This window comes from Hypanus sabinus, chromosome 13 (assembly GCF_030144855.1).
Source record: "Hypanus sabinus isolate sHypSab1 chromosome 13, sHypSab1.hap1, whole genome shotgun sequence".
Taxonomy (NCBI): Eukaryota; Metazoa; Chordata; class Chondrichthyes; order Myliobatiformes; family Dasyatidae; genus Hypanus; species Hypanus sabinus.
Window position 1 is genome coordinate 79230173 of NC_082718.1, and position 18508 is coordinate 79248680.

The window sequence follows — 18508 nt, forward strand, 5'->3', positions numbered from 1 at the left end:
CATGGGATCCAAGGGGACATTGCTTTGTGGAGCCAGAATTGGCTTGCTCACAGAAGGCAGAGTGGTTGTAGACGGGTCATATTCTGCATGGAATTCGGTGACCAGTGATGTGCCTCAGGGATCTGTTCTGGGACCCTTACTCTCTGTAATTTTTATAAGTGACCTGGATGAGAAAGTGGAAGGATGGGTTAGCAAGTTTGCTGATGACACAAAGGTTGGAGGTGTTGTGGATAGTGTGGAGGGCTGTCAGAGGTTACAGTGGGACATAGATATGATGCAAAATGGCTCAGAAGTTGCAGAGGGAGTTCAACCCAGATAAGTATGAGGTGGTTCATTTTGGTAGGTCAAATAAGATAACAGATAATAGTATTAATGGTAAGACTTTTGGCAGAGTGGAGGATCAGAGGGATCTTGGGGTCAGAGTCTGTAGGGCACTCAAAGCTGCTGCGCATGTTGACTCTGTGGTTAAGAAGGCATACGGTGCATTGGCCTTCATCAACCTTGGGATTGAGTTTAAGAGCCGAGAAGTAATGTTACAGCTATATAGGATCCTGGTCAGACCCTACTTGGAATACTCAGTTCTGGTCACCTCACTACAGGAAGGATGTGGAAACTATAGAAAGGGTGCAGAGGAGATTTTTTCAAGGATTTTGCCTGGTTTGGAAAGCATGCCTTATGAGAATAGGTTGAGATGGCCTTTTCTCCTTGGAGCGACGGAGGATGAGAGGTGACCTGACAGAGGTGTATAAGATGCTGAGAGGCATTGATCGTGTGGATAGTCAGAGGCTTTTTCCCAGGGCTGAAATGGCTAACATGAGAGGGCACAGTTTTAAGGTGCTGGGGAGTAGGTAAGAGGAGATGTCAGGGGTAAGTTTTTTTTTACGCAGAGAGTGGTGAGTGCATGGAATGGGCTGCCGGCGATGGTGGTGGAGGCATATACGATAGGGTCTTTTAAGAGACTCCTGGAGCTTGGAGGGCTATGGGTAACCCTAGGTAATTTCTAAAGTAAGTACATGTTCAGCACATCATTGTGGGCTCAAGGGCCTGTATTGTTTAGTAGGTTTTCTATGTTTCCATGTTTCTCAGTGTGTTTTCTCAGTGCAGCACATAGTGATTGACACTCAAGACTTTTGACTAAATGTGTGTGCATGGAAGTCACACTTTAGCAATGCAAGAATGAATCAAGGGGTCCTCCATACAGCAATGAATTTTGCGGCTCTTGTCTCTGCTGTCAAAAGGAAATTTAGTTAATTTTTTTTTTCTTTTCATTGTTCTGTTCTTGCAAAAAGCAGGCCTGCTTTGAGCTGTATTTTATTTAGTGGGATTTATAGACTGTTGTACTGGTTTTTTTTTCCTTCTGAAATAGAACACAATATAGTACATACAGTCGGCCCTCCTTATCTGCGGATTCCGCATGCGCGAATTCAACCATCCACAGATCACGAAAACCCAGAAGTGCTCTTCCAGCACTTGTTGTTTGAGCATGTACAGACTTTATTTTCTAGTCATTATTTCCTAAACAATGCAGTATAACAACCATTTTACATAGCATTTACATTGTATTAGGTATTACAAGTAATCTAGAGATGATTTAGAGTATACGGGAGGATGTGCATGGATTATCATGCATCGGGATCAAAAAAACATCAGAAGTTCTCTTACTATGTAAGTCGGAACAGGTACATCTGGCATTATTTAGCGTCAGTTAGTCAAATGTTTGTCTTAGTATATAGTATATATTTTACCTTTCTATTCATATAAAACACTTAAGAATGTATGTTTCAGCGCTGGGCTTGGGAACGGATGTTCTCGGGACTCAGGACAGATCGCTCCCAAGTGCGCTTTCCACCGTGCTGGGTTGATGTGAGGATCAAGAACCCAAAACCCAATAATTAAACCACTGCGTTGCTTACTAATAATTGTAGCTTTAATCAGTGCAGAGCCTTTCTCACTTTATCCTTTAAAATTGTTCCGATTATTGACAGACTATAGTCTAACGCTTTTCCAATGACCGAAGGCGTTTCACCTCTTTGCAATCGCTTTATTACTTCCACCTTATTTTCAATCATGATCGTGATTATTTTCGTGAACAGAAACATTGCTCATTCAGAGCTCTGATGCAGGGTCCTAATGTCCAGCAGACTGAACAAGGTTAAATAAGGTCTGGGGTTCCGCTGGGTCCTAAGGTCCACCCGATTGAGACAGGTTGCATAAGGGATGAGCATCCGCGAATTTTGGTATCCACGAGGGGTCCGGGAACCAAACCCCCGTGGATAAGGAGGGCCGACTGTATTCAAAGCATTTCCTGAACCACTGTGCATATTGTATTGTTGATTCAGGCTTGTAGGTCCTATAATCTTGTAGAACATGATCGAAATGGAGGTAATATGTATTTATCTGTGCATTGTAATAAATGCATACAGAATTGTCTTTAAAAGAATGTTTATTTTCTGAATTACAGAAATGGCCTCGGGTATGGTTGTTCTCCTTGATCCACTGAAAAATATTGATGATAGTTCAGTGAAATCGCTTCAAGCATCTGGACTGAGAACAGAATCCTCTGGTTTGGCCCCTTGCATCTGTAGCACAGATTTTGACTGGGGTTCTGAGAGCACTAAGGATTCTCCTAGAGGACCGACAGCTGAAAATACTGGGAGCACATCCAAAACCCACTGGACAATTAAAACGCAACATCATGAAGCATTGCAGAAAACATTTGACAACTCATCAAGCATAGCAGAAGATGACGATGGAAAGAATAAAAATGCTGATCTTAGAAAAAACGGTTGTCCCTCTGCTGGCAACAATAAGAACACCTTTGCACCAAAGATGGAGTCAGCAATTCCCCAGGCAGAGATAAGTTCCCAGAATGGTGTCCAGAAAAGGCTACATTCTGACATAAATGACAATATCCCTTCAACTACAAGGGTAGCCAGGGAAAAGAAACAAGGGGAGACCTGCTTCACAAATGATAAAATGGTGAGATTTCCAAAATAAGCTGTAACATAGGAGTCACTTTGCTATTAATAATAATAATAAATTAAACTATTGGGCAAAAGAAACTTAGAATCAAAATACAGCTACTCTGATGGAGGCTACTCAACATAGTAAGTCTATGCCACTTCATAGAGCAATCCCATCCCTCCACTTATTTTCTCTGTAACCTATTCTGTCCACATTATTGTCCCCTATCAACTCTCTCCCAATTTTCTTTCCATTGCTCAGCCAGAATTTACCACCCAGCTATGCTAGGTGTAGTGAAGCAGCTGAGCTAGCCTCCATGCTACTCTGCTGCCATGTAAGTCAAGCCTGAAGGTGGCCAAGGTTCAGTCATTTAGAAGGATAAGAAAGGATAGCACTGCTGGATATTATACATAAATAAATCCACAATAGATGATGAAATGTAATGTGAAGTTCTGGTATCCGTAGTGTTATAAAGCATGTTGAAGATCAGTTCATCATGGGTAAAGCCCTCCCAACCATTGAGCACATCTACAAACATACATGAAACACTGTCAGCGTCAAATATCTGAGATCCCCAGCACCCAGGTCACACACTCTTCTCGCTGCTGCCATCAGGTAGAAGGTACAGGACCTTCAGGACTCACACCACCAGGTTCAAGAACAATTACTACCCGTCAACCATCAGGCTCTTGAATAAAAGGGGGTAACTACAGTGAACTTCATTTGTCCCATCATCGAAATGTTCCTACAACCAATGACCTCACTTTAAGGAGTCTTTATCTCATTATCTCATGTTACCCTTACTTATTCCTATTTATTTATATTTGCATTTGCACAGTTTGTTGTCTTCTGCTCTCTGGTTGATCTTTCATTGATCCTGTTATAGCTACTATTCCAAAGACTTGCTGAGTATGCCTACCGGAAGATGAATCTCAGGGTGTATATGGTGATAATAAAATTTACCTTGAACTATGAAAATAATTGTAATTGACAAAATTAAACCAGATGTTATTCCTTGGTACTCATTCAGAGAAAATCTAAAACAAAATGTGCAGTGAGAGACATCATCTGAAGTTCTGATATAAAGGCTGCATGTAGCTGTATTCCAGCTGCTCTTGATTAATCCTGGAAAGTATGCATGTGTGGCATGAGTCAAGATCAAGCTTGTCTGGTTGCAATTAGGAAAACTAATTGGATTTTGAAAGTATAGCCAGAGGGATACAGTACAAATTTTGAGAGATGTTGATGTGTTCACATTGTGAAAGGGAAGGGTAATACTTGGAGCATATCGTGCAATTTTTGTATCTAGGATGACAAGATATCCAGAAAGTGTCACTGGTAACAGTGCTCAGTGGAGTGTCAATTCTTTAAGTGAAAGTTTTAAAAATGCTATAACTCGAAATGTGCACAAAAAACTAAGGATTTGAAACACTCAGTGAGTCAGGCAGCTTCTGTGAAAGAAAACAAAGTTTAGAAGAGTCTAATTGTTCTGTATTTACTGGAGGAATGGCATGACCCAGGAGGGTAGCAGGAAGTTTCCAGATTGTCTTAATCTTTGTCCCTCCTTTCATCCTTCTGAACCCAGATTGAGTTAATCCAGGGAACAGTTTTGTCTGATTTGTTTCAGCTACTGTTTTGATCCAGTGAACAGTATGTTGTTACAATCAGTTCAACTGCTGCTTGTGTACCATCATCAAAGTAGAGAATAACCATCTCCTTGATCGTTTGGCTGGACACTTTATTAGTGCAAAAACACATTTCCACTGAGAAATACAGAATTTCCACATTTGCATTCTGTTGCTGCATGATTGTTTTTACACAGTTTTTCTGCTGCCTTGCTCACCTGATAGTTTTATTGATGCCTAGCGGCTTCCATTAAAAGACCTGTAACCCCTGGGTCGCCTCAGGCTCGCTCAGCTCGTTCTCGTCTAGGGGGAGCAGCCTTCGGCCCCGCCAAGCTGGGTAATCAGCTGGTGTGGATGCTGTGTGATGTCCCCGCCTCAACAAATAACAGACAGTACACCATATGCGATTAAATGAGTACAATTTATAAAGGTTACTATAACTAAGTGATTAATAACGATACAGTATATATAAAGGAAAAAAATAAAGAAAAGGTGCCAAAATTATCGAAGTCCAAACTACTTCGTGCACAACCGTTGGAGCTCAATTACTGAAGTCTTCTGCCCACCATTCAATCCCCTCCGAACTCCTCGACTCGCAGCTTAGGACCATCCGAAGTGGTCAACCAAGCACATCTAGCTTCATCTCCTCTCCTCGGAGTACCTCCTGGCCTCGGACCCCCGCTCGGGGTCCGTTCCTCGACCAGCTTACAGCATCGCGTCCTCTCTCTCAACTCCTCGTGCCGATCTTCCCAAAAGCCTGCCAACAATAGCTTACAGACTCAGAAGAAAGAACAACATTAATCCCAATTGGTTTACAAAGGAATACAATTCTCGTTATCAGTAAATTTTAACCCAGACAAGCTTCCAGCACTCTCTCGCAACAAAGAAGCATTTCTGCTTTTAACAAAACAAAGAAGCCATTTTGATTACATACACAGTAACAAAGAAAAAAGAAGAAACCCCCTTTATAGACCTACTCACAAATATCAAAGATAATTGACACCATCAAGGTGCCACATGTTTCTCTGAATGACCAAACAAGGCTAAAGAATTGTCCTGGTTTGGCATCAGTAAATAAAAGTCAGCTGCCAATGCACAATTGAATGTAGGTGGCCAAATAAAAACATTTGTTTCTTTAGAACAAGGAATCTTTTCAGCCTGGCACATTCCCAAAACATACAAAAATCTCCAATGTTAACATCTCTTTGGTGGAGAAAAGGCTGGAGAATTTTTAACTATGATAATAATGCATTTTATTTTTTTATATCAGATCACATACAAAGCTCAGATGGCAAAGAACGTAGCAACTCAGTCCAAGCAGAAAGAGTTAACTGGTAAGAAGGAGTTACTTAATTAGTTTTGTTAGTCTCTTATATATGTTACAGGTTACATGTGCTAATATTAGATTTATTTCTGTACATTTATGAAATTTGGTATCATCAGCAAAGCCAATTCTTTGTTTATGGCTTATTCTTTTTGAAAAGGTTTTAGTGAGCTGTATTTTTGAAACAATGCTGTTTATTAGGTTAAGGGTTTCTGAGGGTGCTTTTAAGGAGGGATTTGAATGGTGAATAATTTGGAGGGATGGTGATGTTCTCATGTACCTGCTGTTACTGCCTTCAAAGTGGCAATTGTGGACTGGGAGGTGTTACTGAGAAAGCTTTGGCAAGTTTCTGTGATATATAGATAGTACATATTGCATACATGGTGAATTTAGAGAAGGCAAAATAAAATGGATGATGCTAACCTTACTGAGAATTGGAATTGGTTTATTATTGTCCATTGTACAAAAGAATGGTGAAAAGCTTCTCTTGCATACTGTTCATTCAGATCAATTTATTATACAGTACTTTGAGGTAGTGTAAGGTACAACAATTTCAGAATGCAGAATAAAGTTTAACAGCTACAGAGAATGGTTTTGAGCTTTTGTATCTTCTGCTCAATGGGAAAGGAGAGTAGAGGGAATATATGGGATGGGCTGAGTCTTTGATCATTCTGGCTGATTTATTGAGGCAGCAAGACGTATAGAAAGAGTCCATAGAGGTGAGGCTGGTTGTTGTGATGTGCTGGTCTGTGTCCACATCTCTCAGCAGTTTCTTATAGTGATGAGCACAACAGTTGATGTACTGAGCCATGATGTATCCAGATAGGGTGTTTTCTATCTTGCATCAATGCAAACTGATGAGGGTCAACATGATGTGTAAAATTTCTTTAGCCTCCTGAGGAAGTCGAGGCACTAGTGAGTTTTTGGCAATGGTATCTCTCTGATTGAACTAGGAAAAGCTATTGGTGATGAATGCTCATGGGACCTTGAAGCTCTTGACCCTTTCAAGCTCAATACTATTGATGTAGACAGGAAAATGTCCACTGCCCCTTTCCTGAAGGCAATGACAAGCTGTCTTGTTTTGTTGAGATGGAAGGAAAGGCTGTTGTCACATCACCATGTTACTAAGCTCTGTCCTCTCACTGTTATTTGAGATATAGCCCGCTATGGTAGTATGATCTGCAAACTTGTAGATAGAGTTATAGAGGAATATGGCCACACTATCATGAATGTATGGGGAGTAGGATAGGGAGCCAAAGATGCAACCTTGTGGAGTTCCAGGGATGAGAATAATTGTAGTAGAGGCATTGCTATCTATTCTTAGTGATTGCGGTCTGTCAGTCAGGAAGTTGAGGAAACAGTTGCAAAGGGAAGTGTTGTTTCCCAAGTTTAGTAACGAGTTCATTTGAAATTATAGTATTGAAGGGTTAGGCGTAATTAACAATAGTATAACATAGGTGTCTTTACTGTCCAGATGTTCCAGAGGCTAGTGTAGGGTCAGGGAAATGGCATCTATTGTAATCTTATTTTGGTGACAAACAAATTGCAATGGCCAAACCCACTGTTTGAGCTGAATTTGGATCGCTAAATGGAAAGGATACCTTCCAATTCTTGACTTGTGCCTTGGGAGGTTTTGGACAATCAGGCAGTGAGTCATTCATGGAATATCTAGTGAGCATCTGGTTTGCTTCTGCCATTATACTTGTTATGCAGCTGGTCCAGTTAAGTATCTAGTCAGTGGTTAGAGAATCAATAATTTTAGTCCCATTTATTGCCTGGTAGGCATGGCTAGACTTATGGAGGTGGTCAAAGCTTATCATTCTTCATTATTGCTCTTCATTTAACAATGCAAACTAGAAAGTTACCCAGGACTTAGTCATTGTCTTTTTAATTATCTGAGACATTAAAGTGATAGGGGATATCTTTTGACTTCCAATTTGAACTACATATCGGCAGCAAAGAAGCTTGACTGAGTAATTCTGAGGTTCCATTAATACACTGTTTTGCAAAGTCATAAATCAACCTCATTTATGCACCTCTACACATTTAGAAGTTAGAACACGCATTGAATTTTTACAAGGTTAGATAGGATTATAGCAATATTGAATGAAATAAACCACTTGGACTATCGTACTGCAGGGCACAACATAGTTCTTTTTAATTAACATTTTTTACGGAATAGGATGGTTTGTAATTTAAATATACATGCCAATTGCATAATGATCACAACACACTTAAATTGCTTGTATGGTTGACAAAACACAACCCTTGATGGCATATAATGCTGCAAGGTTTCTGAAGACATTGGTTTATGCTGTGATACAGTCCTTTCAGCAATAACTCTGCTCTTTTTGTACATCGCTGTTCTTAATGTGTCTAGATTATAACTGCCAACAGGCTGTTCAATTGCAGAGCCTAATGGAAGATGTTAATAGTTTCTGCTGATATAACTACTGAATATCCTTGCAGTGATAATACTTCATAAACTTCCCCTAAGTAAATAGGGTCTGCCCTTACTATTTATAGTACTCTGCTTCTACCCTGGCTAGATCTGTAAATTTAGCATAGGTTTGAGATTAAAGCCAAATTTAAATCCACTATCACAATAGCTGTTCATTTTCACAGCAAATCAAGAGGAAGCCTGTCTCAATGCTTGTTCTTCTCTGTGACAACAGTCAAGATACTTGAGGAAGATTTATTCACAATCAATCATCCTGCTAAATATGACAAAAGATATCTTCTGTTTTGAATTGTCATGATAAAGAGGAAAACATTTTCTTCTGTTGCCTAGCAGTTTCCTGTTATGAACTTGTAATGTTTCCATTTATGGAGTGTTTACATTAATTCAGTGAAGTTTTCTTTTGCAGTTCTAAGCGAGGTGGAGCTCTCTTGTCAGATAAACTTCAGGAACATCCATCCTGTCCTATTTTGTGTGTTTGGAAAGTCTAGCCTCATACATATTCTTTCCCACAGAACAGAAGCAAGTACATATCAAAAAAGGAAATGTGTGCCTATGGCATTACTGTAATCAAATGAAAGCCATGGTACTAACTTACATATTTTACCCACATAAGGAGAGAATCTTACAGCAGTAATATTCCAAGTGAGGCACAATACAACCAGCTATAATTTTTCAGTACTGAAAAATTCTTTTAACTATTGCTTGTTCAGACTTTGAAAAGATGCATATTCTATATATGCTTTGGGCTGATAATTTAGGTATCGTATTTAGGTGTCTGATTAAGCATATATAACTGATAACTGAAGTGTGTTAATTTTTATTTTTTCTCTCTCTTGCTGTTGACTCTTACGAGCATTGTGCTTAAATACAATTCCTTTCATAATTCAACCCTTTTTTTTCTGTGACCCCAGATGGTGAGTGTTGGTGGGGCACCCTACTGTGCAGGACTCTACAGACAAGTCTGATTCCACTGTTGTTATTTTTTTTCAAGTACAGATTCTGGGAATCATAAAATGCTGGAAGCCCAGTTCTGATGAAGGGACACTGATTAAGAACATTCACTTTGTCTCTCTTTCCACTGATGCTGTTGGACCTACTAAATATTACCAGCATTTTCAGAGCATATTGCCATATTGCGCAATGATTTACAATAAATTGCTCGCCTGCCTTTTTAGATGGACATGCTGTACATTAGTGATCTCATTCCTATTCATTCTGCTTTTGAGTTGGCATCTGAATTCTGTTTTTTCCCCTCATTTGTGGTACCAGTATTTTTTTTCATATGAACACTTTCTGTAAGAGATCCCACCCTGCATTTAAATGATATAACAATGAAACTCTAAGGAAAAAATTCAATCCTTTTTCAGTTTCCTCACTGAGTAGTGTAATTCAGTGAATGCCAATCTTTATTACTATTTTATTTGATTTATTGGTCTCCTGCGGAGATAGAGCAGATATTAAAGTCCCCCCTATTATACAATAGAACCTTAAAATCAGTAGTGTAAATGGATAAGGTCAAACTCTGTTTCAATTCTGATGTGCAGCATTTCTGAAATGGAACAATGAACAAAATACTCATCAAAGTTTGTTGACAGTTTAGATAGCCTCTTGCCTTAGTTCTGTTCTGTTTCTGACTTAAAGGTTTAGTATGTACATGTAAAGTGAGTTTTAAAAAGATGCCCTCTTTTTCTCCACCAGCAAGCTTTTCCTTTATCTCTTTCACCCTTCTGTCCAACGGATGATGGAAGATTTCATTTCACAAAGATTGATCTATATTTCCTGCAGCTTGGCTTCGCAGCTTGGCCTCTTTTCCCCTCACCTACCAAACAAAGATATGCATAGACTCCCTTCTTGTTTAGCCTTAACCATTAATGTTCCACCTTCTTTATTAATTCCTCCTCATATTTCACTGCTACTCTTTGTGCTAGACTGCTGATTATCCAACTCATTGGGCTAGAAGTTCTTTATGGGGAATTACACAATGAAGAAGTTCCTTATGGACCCATTCAGGGCCAAGGCTACAAGGAACTGATTTTCTAATGCAGCGTATTCATGTACAAACCACACATTAAGTATTGTGTCATCTCACACCAACAACAAGGTGAGGAGATCAGTGTGCTATAAAATTGTTGGAACTCTCCCAACTCTTTGCCCAGATGTTCATTCCTCCGATATCTGTTATCTAGCTGTTGAACCTTCCCATGGCTCAGGGAATCCAATATTTATCCAATTTCAGAACTGTGAGAACGAACAGGAAAAACTAAGTGGAAATGTCCCTGGAATTGTTATTTGATCTTGTGTATATTTAAGGTTAACCTAATATGTTCAGATTCAATATGCAAATGCTAGGGTATCTGCCATGGAGTAAGCCCTCTTTAAAGATAAAAAAAGTACCATATGTGGTGCTGAATTTTCTTTTGAATAAATGCTGGTTGAATTTGATACAGTTATGAAAATGGCATAGGCATTACGTCATACCTTATCATCTAAGTCTTTCAAATAATGTTATTGTAACCATTTAAGGTAGTATTTACTTATTAATTTAGTGCTTTTTGTTTTACTGAAATATTAACCTTGGTTTTCAAGTCAGGTCAAGTCAAGTCACTTTTTATTGTCATTTCGACCATAACTGCTGGTACAGTACATAGTAAAAATGAGACAATGTTTTTCAGGTCCAAGGTGTTACATGACACAGTACAAAAACTAGACTGAATTACGTAAAAAAAAACAACACAGAGAAAGCTACACTAGATTACAGACCGACACAGGACTGCATAAAGTGCACAAAACAGTGCAGGCATTACAATAAACAGGACAATAGGGAAGTAAGGTGTCAGTCCAGGCTCTGGGTATTGAGGAATCTGATAGCCTGGGGAAAGAAACTGTTTCATAGTCTGGTCGTGAGAGCCCGAATGCTTTGGAGCCTTTTCCCAGACGGCAGGAGGGAGATGAGATTGTATGAGGGGTTCATGGGGTCCTTCATAATGCTGTTTCCTTCGCAGATGCAGTGTGTAGTGTAAATGCCTGTGATGGCAGGAAGAAAGACCCCAGTGATCTTCTCAGCTGACCTCACTATCTGCTGCAGGGTCTTGCGATCCGAGATGGTGCAATTTCCAAACCAGGCAGTGATGCAGCTGCTCAGGATGCTCTCAATACAACCCCTGTAGAATGTGGTGAGGATGGGGGGTGGGAGATGGACTTTCCTCAGCCTTCACAGAAAGTAGAGACACTGCTGGGCTTTCTTTGTGATGGAGCTGGTGTTGAGGGACCAGGTGAGATTCTCCGTCAGGTGAACACCAAGAAATTTGGTGCTCTTTACGATCTCTACCGTCGATGTTCAGCAGGGAGTGGTCACTCTGTTCCCTCCTGAAGTCAACAACCATCTCTTTTGTTTCGCTCACATTGAGAGACAGGTTGTTGGCTCTGCACCAGTCTGTTAGCTGCTGCACCTCCTCTCTGTAAGCTGACTCATCGTTCCTGCTGATGAGACTCACCATGGTTGTGTCATCGGCGAACTTGATGATGTGGTTCGAGCTGTGTATTGCTGCACAGTTGTGGGTCAGCAGAGTGAACAGCAGTGGACTGAGCACGCAACCCTGGGGAGCCCCTGTGCTCAGTGTGATGGTGTTGGAGATGCTGCTCCCGATCTGGACTGACTGAGGTCTCCCACTCAGGAAGTCTAGGATCCAGTTGCAGAGGGAGGTGTTCAGGCCCAGTTGGCTCAGCTTTTCAATCAGTTTCTGAGGGATGATTGTGTTGAATGCTGAACTGAAGTCTATGAACAGCATCCGAACGTATGTGTCTTTTTTGTCCAGGTGGGTTAGGGCCAGGTGGAGGGTGGTGGCAATGGCGTCATCTGTTGAGCGGTTGGGACGGTACGCAAACTGCAGGGGTTCCAGTGAGGGGGCCAGCAGGGTCTTGATGTGCCTCATGACGAGCCTCTCGAAACACTTCATGATGATGGATGTAAGTGCAACAGGACGGTAGTCATTTAGGCAGGACACTGAAGATTTCTTCGGCATGGGGACGATGGTGGCGGCCTTGAAGCACGTTGGAACGATGGCGCTGCTCAGGGAGATGTTGAAGATGTCAGTGAGAACATCTGCTAGCTGGTCTGCACATCCTCTGAGCACTCTACCAGGGATGTTGTCTGGTCCAGCAGCCTCCCGTGGGTTGACCCTACACAAGGTTTTTCTCATGTCGGCCGCGGTGAGACACAGCACCTGGTCATTTGTAGGAGGGGTGGACTTCCTCGCCGCCACACCATTTTCCGCCTCAAACCGGGCGTAGAAGTTATTCAGCGCAACTGGGAGCGCATCCATAGCTTACTACCACTACTCACCACCCATAGGCACCACTTGGTTTAACAGATCAGCCGAATTTGGGAGCTAGATCTTGCTTGTTTGGGCAATCCTGGAGTTGAATACAAGGCCCTGAGTGGTGTCAAGGCAATCTGTAGCATAATGGAGTGACAAGTGCAGGAGGCCACAGCTTTGTCCAGACAAAGTTTGTTGGAGGTGTTAGACAGTTGGCAAAGCTCTTCACAGTACTTAGCAGCTGATAAAATCAAAGAGTTTAAATCTTCCTAAATAGCTCTGACATCCAAATGTTTGGGGCTATTAAAAATGAAATAAAGAATGAAATTAATTATGAACTAAAATATAAGTTTAGTAAAACCACTAAAATAACCATACCATTAAATAAATATCAAAATATTTTCCAAATGTTGAAAACATTTCTTACTTTTCTTCCCCATATTCTGGCAGTCCCCCTTGAACCTCTGTGAATATTGTGCTTCTGCTCTAGGATCAGCATAGCACATGACTCAAGAGCTGATTCCTTAATATACTTACTTGGGAATCTCAGCAAGTGGCTGCTCAGCCATTTGAATATCTGTGGAAGCTAGAAGTTTGTAGGAGTTTCTTTTATAAAAAGAAATTTAAATATAGACAAGCAACACACACAAAATGCTGGTGGAATGCAGCAGGCCAGGCAGCATCTATAGGAAGAAGTACAGTCAACGTTTTGGGCCGAGACATTTCAGTTAGTCCTGACGAAAGGTCTTGGCCCGAAACGTCGACTGTACTTCTTCCTGTAGATGTTGCCTGGCCTGCTGCGTTCCACCAGCATTTTGTGTGTGTTGCTTGTCTATATTTAAATTTCTTTTTTCTTCATGGTCATGACACACTCGGACCTTTATAGAACTTGGGTGTTGACTGGATATCATGTCCCTCAACTTCTACACTGGATAATTCTGTGCACGAAATATTGTGTTATTTGAGATAGTGGCATTGGGATATTTCTACGAGCATATTAAAGATGCAGTATTATAGCAACATTCATGGTAAATATTTGTTTATTTATTGTAACAAAGTAACTTGTTATGCCTGCTCTATTCTGCTGCACACAAAACAACACATTTCATGAATAAACTTCCTTCTGATTCTGAATGACATGATGTTTTATAATTGTGCTTGTTCAGATGTTTTTGTTGATTATTTACTTGCATTATTCAGCAGTAAATACTTAAAAAATGATCTTGGTGGAGAAGGAGAAGAGAGCAGTATCTATTAACTAGATCAATTACATTCCTAAACTTGGTAAATGGACATTTTCACTCGCGTCAAGAGAATGGTCTCTTAAGGGCAGTGACTTGAGCACTGAGCTGTTACTTTTATAAAACATCTGACTATAAATTAGTAGGTTGGATATAACAACCTAACGCTTAATGCACTGGTAATAAACCCCCTTGTTAGCCGTTGCAGAACAAATGCATTAGGTATTTCAGCACTAGTATCAACACTCATTTTTAGGTTAATGGTGATGATACTGAGCGATACCTTCCTTTCACCTCACTCTCTAAATTGTCTATTTCTTTTACCTGACCTTTGTTAGGAGTCATTCTGGAATTATGACAGTATGGATTGCATAGTTATGGATTAATGAAAATGAGAGCAGTCCTCAGGAAATAAAACCTGTATACAATTTAACTTCTGATGCTATGTGGAAGCGAAACCAATCTTGGGTTCTAATTGGGTTGTGGTTCTGATTCTGGCTCATTGAAATTACATGGGGGAAGACAATAGATGAATATCCCTGCTATTAGCCCATTGTTAAGGGTGTGTCCCTGCCACTTACTGCACTGTTCAGGACTGATCTGTTTTGTCACTGGTTAGTTGAAAATTTATTGACCCATCCCTCAACACAGTAAAAGGAGGGGTATATTTTGGGTGTTTAGAACTATTGAATATTCAAAGATTTTGTACTACCATTGTAAATATGTAATTCTGTAAGTTTACCTGACTATATTCAAAATGTTAAAGTTAAATATGTGATTATAGTAACAGAAACTGTAGTTAATAAGTTATTGTTACCTTTGTGTTGAAGAAGTATAAAACATGGAGTCAGGAAAGTGAGATTTCCTAGTTACAGCTTTTGTATGGCTCAGTTTGAATCAGTCACAAGCATTAGATACACACGCAAAATGCCGCGGAACTCTGCAAGTCAGGCAGCATCTATGGAGAGGAATAAGCAATTGGTGTTTCGGGATGAGGTCCTTCATCAGGACTGGAAAAGAAGGGGGTAGAAGCCAGTCTCAGAAAGAGTTTATTGTCCTCCATAGCCACCAATGTAATTCTCTCAGTTCCAAGCAACTACAAAAGGACCAAAATATTTGCAATCTTCAAGTCATATTTGAGTGTGATATAATTCAGACTAAAACACTACTTTCATTTAGATGATTTATTTCCACCATTGCCTATTCTGAAACTACTGTTGAAACGTTTAGTTCCTTTTCTTGATTACAACCATATACTTTTTGGCTCACTTGCTTTGATCTGTCTATTCTCTGGAGATTTAGCATATTTTCTTGCTGGTCAGTATATACTCTGATCAGGACTTAAATGTGATTACTATCCTTTACAGTATTTGTTATGATTATTTATAATCATGTGGTCTTGACAATATTGTCATATTACTTTTCTTCCCGTGAGCTCTTTGTTCTAGTGGCGACTGACTAATTACTTAGGTACTGTTAGACCATAGGAGCAGAATTAGGCCATTTGGCCCACCGAGGTTGCTCCACCATTCCATCATGACTGACTTATTACCCTTCTCAACCCCATTCTCCTGCCTTCTTTCCATAGCCTTTGACACCCTGACTAACCAAGAACCTATCAACCTCTGCTATAAAAATACTCAATGACTTGGCCTCCACAGCAATCCATGGCAATGAATTCCACAGATTCACCACCCTCTGGCTAAAGAAATTCCTTTTCATCTCTGTTTTAAATGGACGTCCCTCTATTCTGAGGCTGTGCCCTCTGGTCCTAGATGCACCCACTATAGGAAATATCCTCTTCACATCCACTCTGTCTAAGTCTTTAGATATTCAATAGATTTCAATGAGATCCCCCCTTATTCTTTAAATGCAAATGAGTATGTTAACCCTTTCATTCCTGGAATCATTCTCATGAACCTATTTTGGACCCTCTCCAATGCCAGTACATCTTAGATAGGAGACCCAAAACTGCTCAAATTACCAAGTGTGGTCTGACCAATGTCTTATGGAGCCTCAGCATCACATCCTTGCTGTTATATTCTAGTCCTATCAAAAAGAATGCTATCATTGTATTTGCCTCCTTACTACCGAATCAACTTGAAAGTTAATCTTTATGGAATCCTACACAAGGACTCCTAAGTCCCTTTGCACTTCTGACTTTTGAATTTTCACATCATTTAGAAAATAGTCAATGCCTTTATTCCTTCTACTAAAGTGCATTACCGTACATTTCCCAACACTATATTTCATCTGTGATTTCTTTGCCTATTCTGCCAATCTGTCAAGGACCTTCTGCAGATTCCCTGCTTCCTCAATGCTGCCTGCTCTTCCATCTTTCTTCACATCATCTGTAAACTTGGGCACATAGCTATCAATTCCATCATCCAAATTGTTGACATATAACATGAAAATAATCAGTCCCAGAACTCACCCCTGCAGGACACCACTTGTCACCGGCAGCATCCAGAATAGGCCACTTTATTCCCATTCTTTGCTTCCTGCTTATCAGCCAATCTTCTATCCATGCTAGTATCCTTCCAGTAATACCATGGATTCTTATTTTGTGAAGCAGCCTCACGTGTGGCACTTTGTGAAAGGCCTTCTGAAAATCTAAGTAAACCACATCCACTGACTTTCCTTTGTCTATCCTGTCTGTTGTTTCCTCAAAGAATTCCAACAGATTTGTCAGGCAAGATTTTCCCTTTAGGAAACTGTGATGACATGCGCCTCCAAGCAATCTGAAAATAAATCCTTAATAATGTACTCCAACATCTTCCCAACCACTGAAGTCAGGCTTAAAGAGTACAGTGACCTTTGAAATTATTCTGAAATTAGCCTGACTGCAGTGGTTGGGAAGATGTTGGAGTACGTTATTAAAGATTTATTTTCAGAAAATTTTCTTTGGAAATTTTCAGAAAATTATTCTTCAGAATAATTTCATTTCTTCTGCCTTCCTCTTTTCTTAAAGAGTACAGTGACCTTTGAAATTTTCCAATCCTCTGGAACCATCCAGGGTCTAGCAATTTGTGAAAGATCATTATTAATGCCTCCACAATCTCCTGTTGCACTTGTTGCATAGGTGCACCCATGTGGGACTTTAGTACTCATTTCACTATTACCTCAATCACTGCACTTTCAACCACTTTTTATAATGCTGTTTACTTTGTAAATACATACTGGAATTTGTGTACTTATGCACATTTTATACCTTATCTGTACTTCTGACTTAAGGTATAAAATGTACTTCTAACTTTATTTTTATGTAATTCTTTATTCTGTATAATTGTTGAACAATGTTGTTTTTGTTGCATGTAGTGCCAGCACACCTCATGTAAATGTTTATGGTAAATAATGTTGATCCTTGATCCTTAGTCCTTGATCAGAGTCAAATTGACTTGTTTATTGATATGCACTTCCATTGGAGATCATTGGATAATAATAATTACAAATTGTAGCTGCTTTTTCACACCTCCCATGAAATTACATACATTGTAGGATTCACTTAAAAGGTAATTAGTCTTTGCTATTTATCATTATTGTACATTTGCATTACATTAATTCATCATGTGCTGTGTCATGATGTGTTCTTGGCAAACTTTTCTACAGAAATGGTTTGCCGTTACCTTCTTGGCAGTGTCTTTACAAGTTGGGTGGCCCCAGCCATTATCAATACTCTTCAGAGATTGTCTGCCTGACTGCAGTAGTCACATACCCAGGATTTGTGATATGCACCAGCTGCTCATATGACCATCCACCACCTGCTCCCATGGCTTCACGTAACTCTAATCGAGGATCTAAGCAGGTGCTACACTTTACTCAAGGGTGACCTGCGGTTAGTGGAAGGAAGGAGCACTTTACGCCTCCTTTGGTAGAGACGTATCTCCATCGCGACACCCATTGCATTGATTTGTTGATCATGATATTGACATAAACAGTGGGTATTACTGAATAGTGGTTAAGAATGTGAAACCAGCCTGACTTTTTTCTTGCCAATTCTCTGTTCAGCACACTAATTAATTTTTTTCTGAAAATGCTGGAAAAACTCAGCAGATCAGGCAGGATCTGTAATAAGAGAAAGAATTAATATTTGAGGTCAAAGCAGCTTTATAAAAACTGAGAAAGAAAACAAGTTAGTCTGGGTAGCAGAGAAAGTGGGATATTTCTGCACTAGGGTAAAATGAGAGGTCAAAGTCAGCATGGCGAATTAAACTGGAAAGCAACCAGAAGGTCAGGTACTCTGGCAGACTGATGCTGCACAAAATGATTACCCAATCTGCAATTGGTGTGCCCACTGCAGAGGAGGTCACATTGTGAACACCAAACGCAGTGCACCAGATTGGAAGAAATGCAAGTGAGTAGTTACTTGGCCTGGATAGACTGTTTAGGTCCCTGGATTGTGGGAAGTGAGGTGATGAAGAGACAAGAATTGCACATCATCCTTACAATTGGAAGTAGTAGACAGGGACAGAAGAAAATGATAGAGAGGCAAGAAGGAAGCTAAAAGGGAAGTGGAAGAGAATATGCTTCTGGTGAAAGCTCTTGTTTGGGAATGATGAGGCAGGTAAGGCCCAGGG

At 40.1% G+C, this 18508-nt stretch overlaps 1 protein-coding gene across 11 annotated transcripts in view; it reads left to right on the forward strand.

The window, feature by feature from the left end:
* Positions 1-18508, forward strand: part of smtnb (smoothelin b) — a 299570-nt gene that overhangs the window by 172988 nt on the left and 108074 nt on the right. For all 11 annotated transcript variants that reach the window (XR_009515412.1, XR_009515411.1, XM_059987987.1 and 8 more), the window contains 2 exons: positions 2462-2979; positions 5860-5923. Coding sequence is in view for 9 of the 11 variants with exons in the window: in XM_059987987.1 (XP_059843970.1) it covers positions 2462-2979; positions 5860-5923 (582 nt within the window). In the remaining 2 variants the exon portion in view is untranslated. The remainder of the gene's footprint in view (positions 1-2461; positions 2980-5859; positions 5924-18508) is intronic.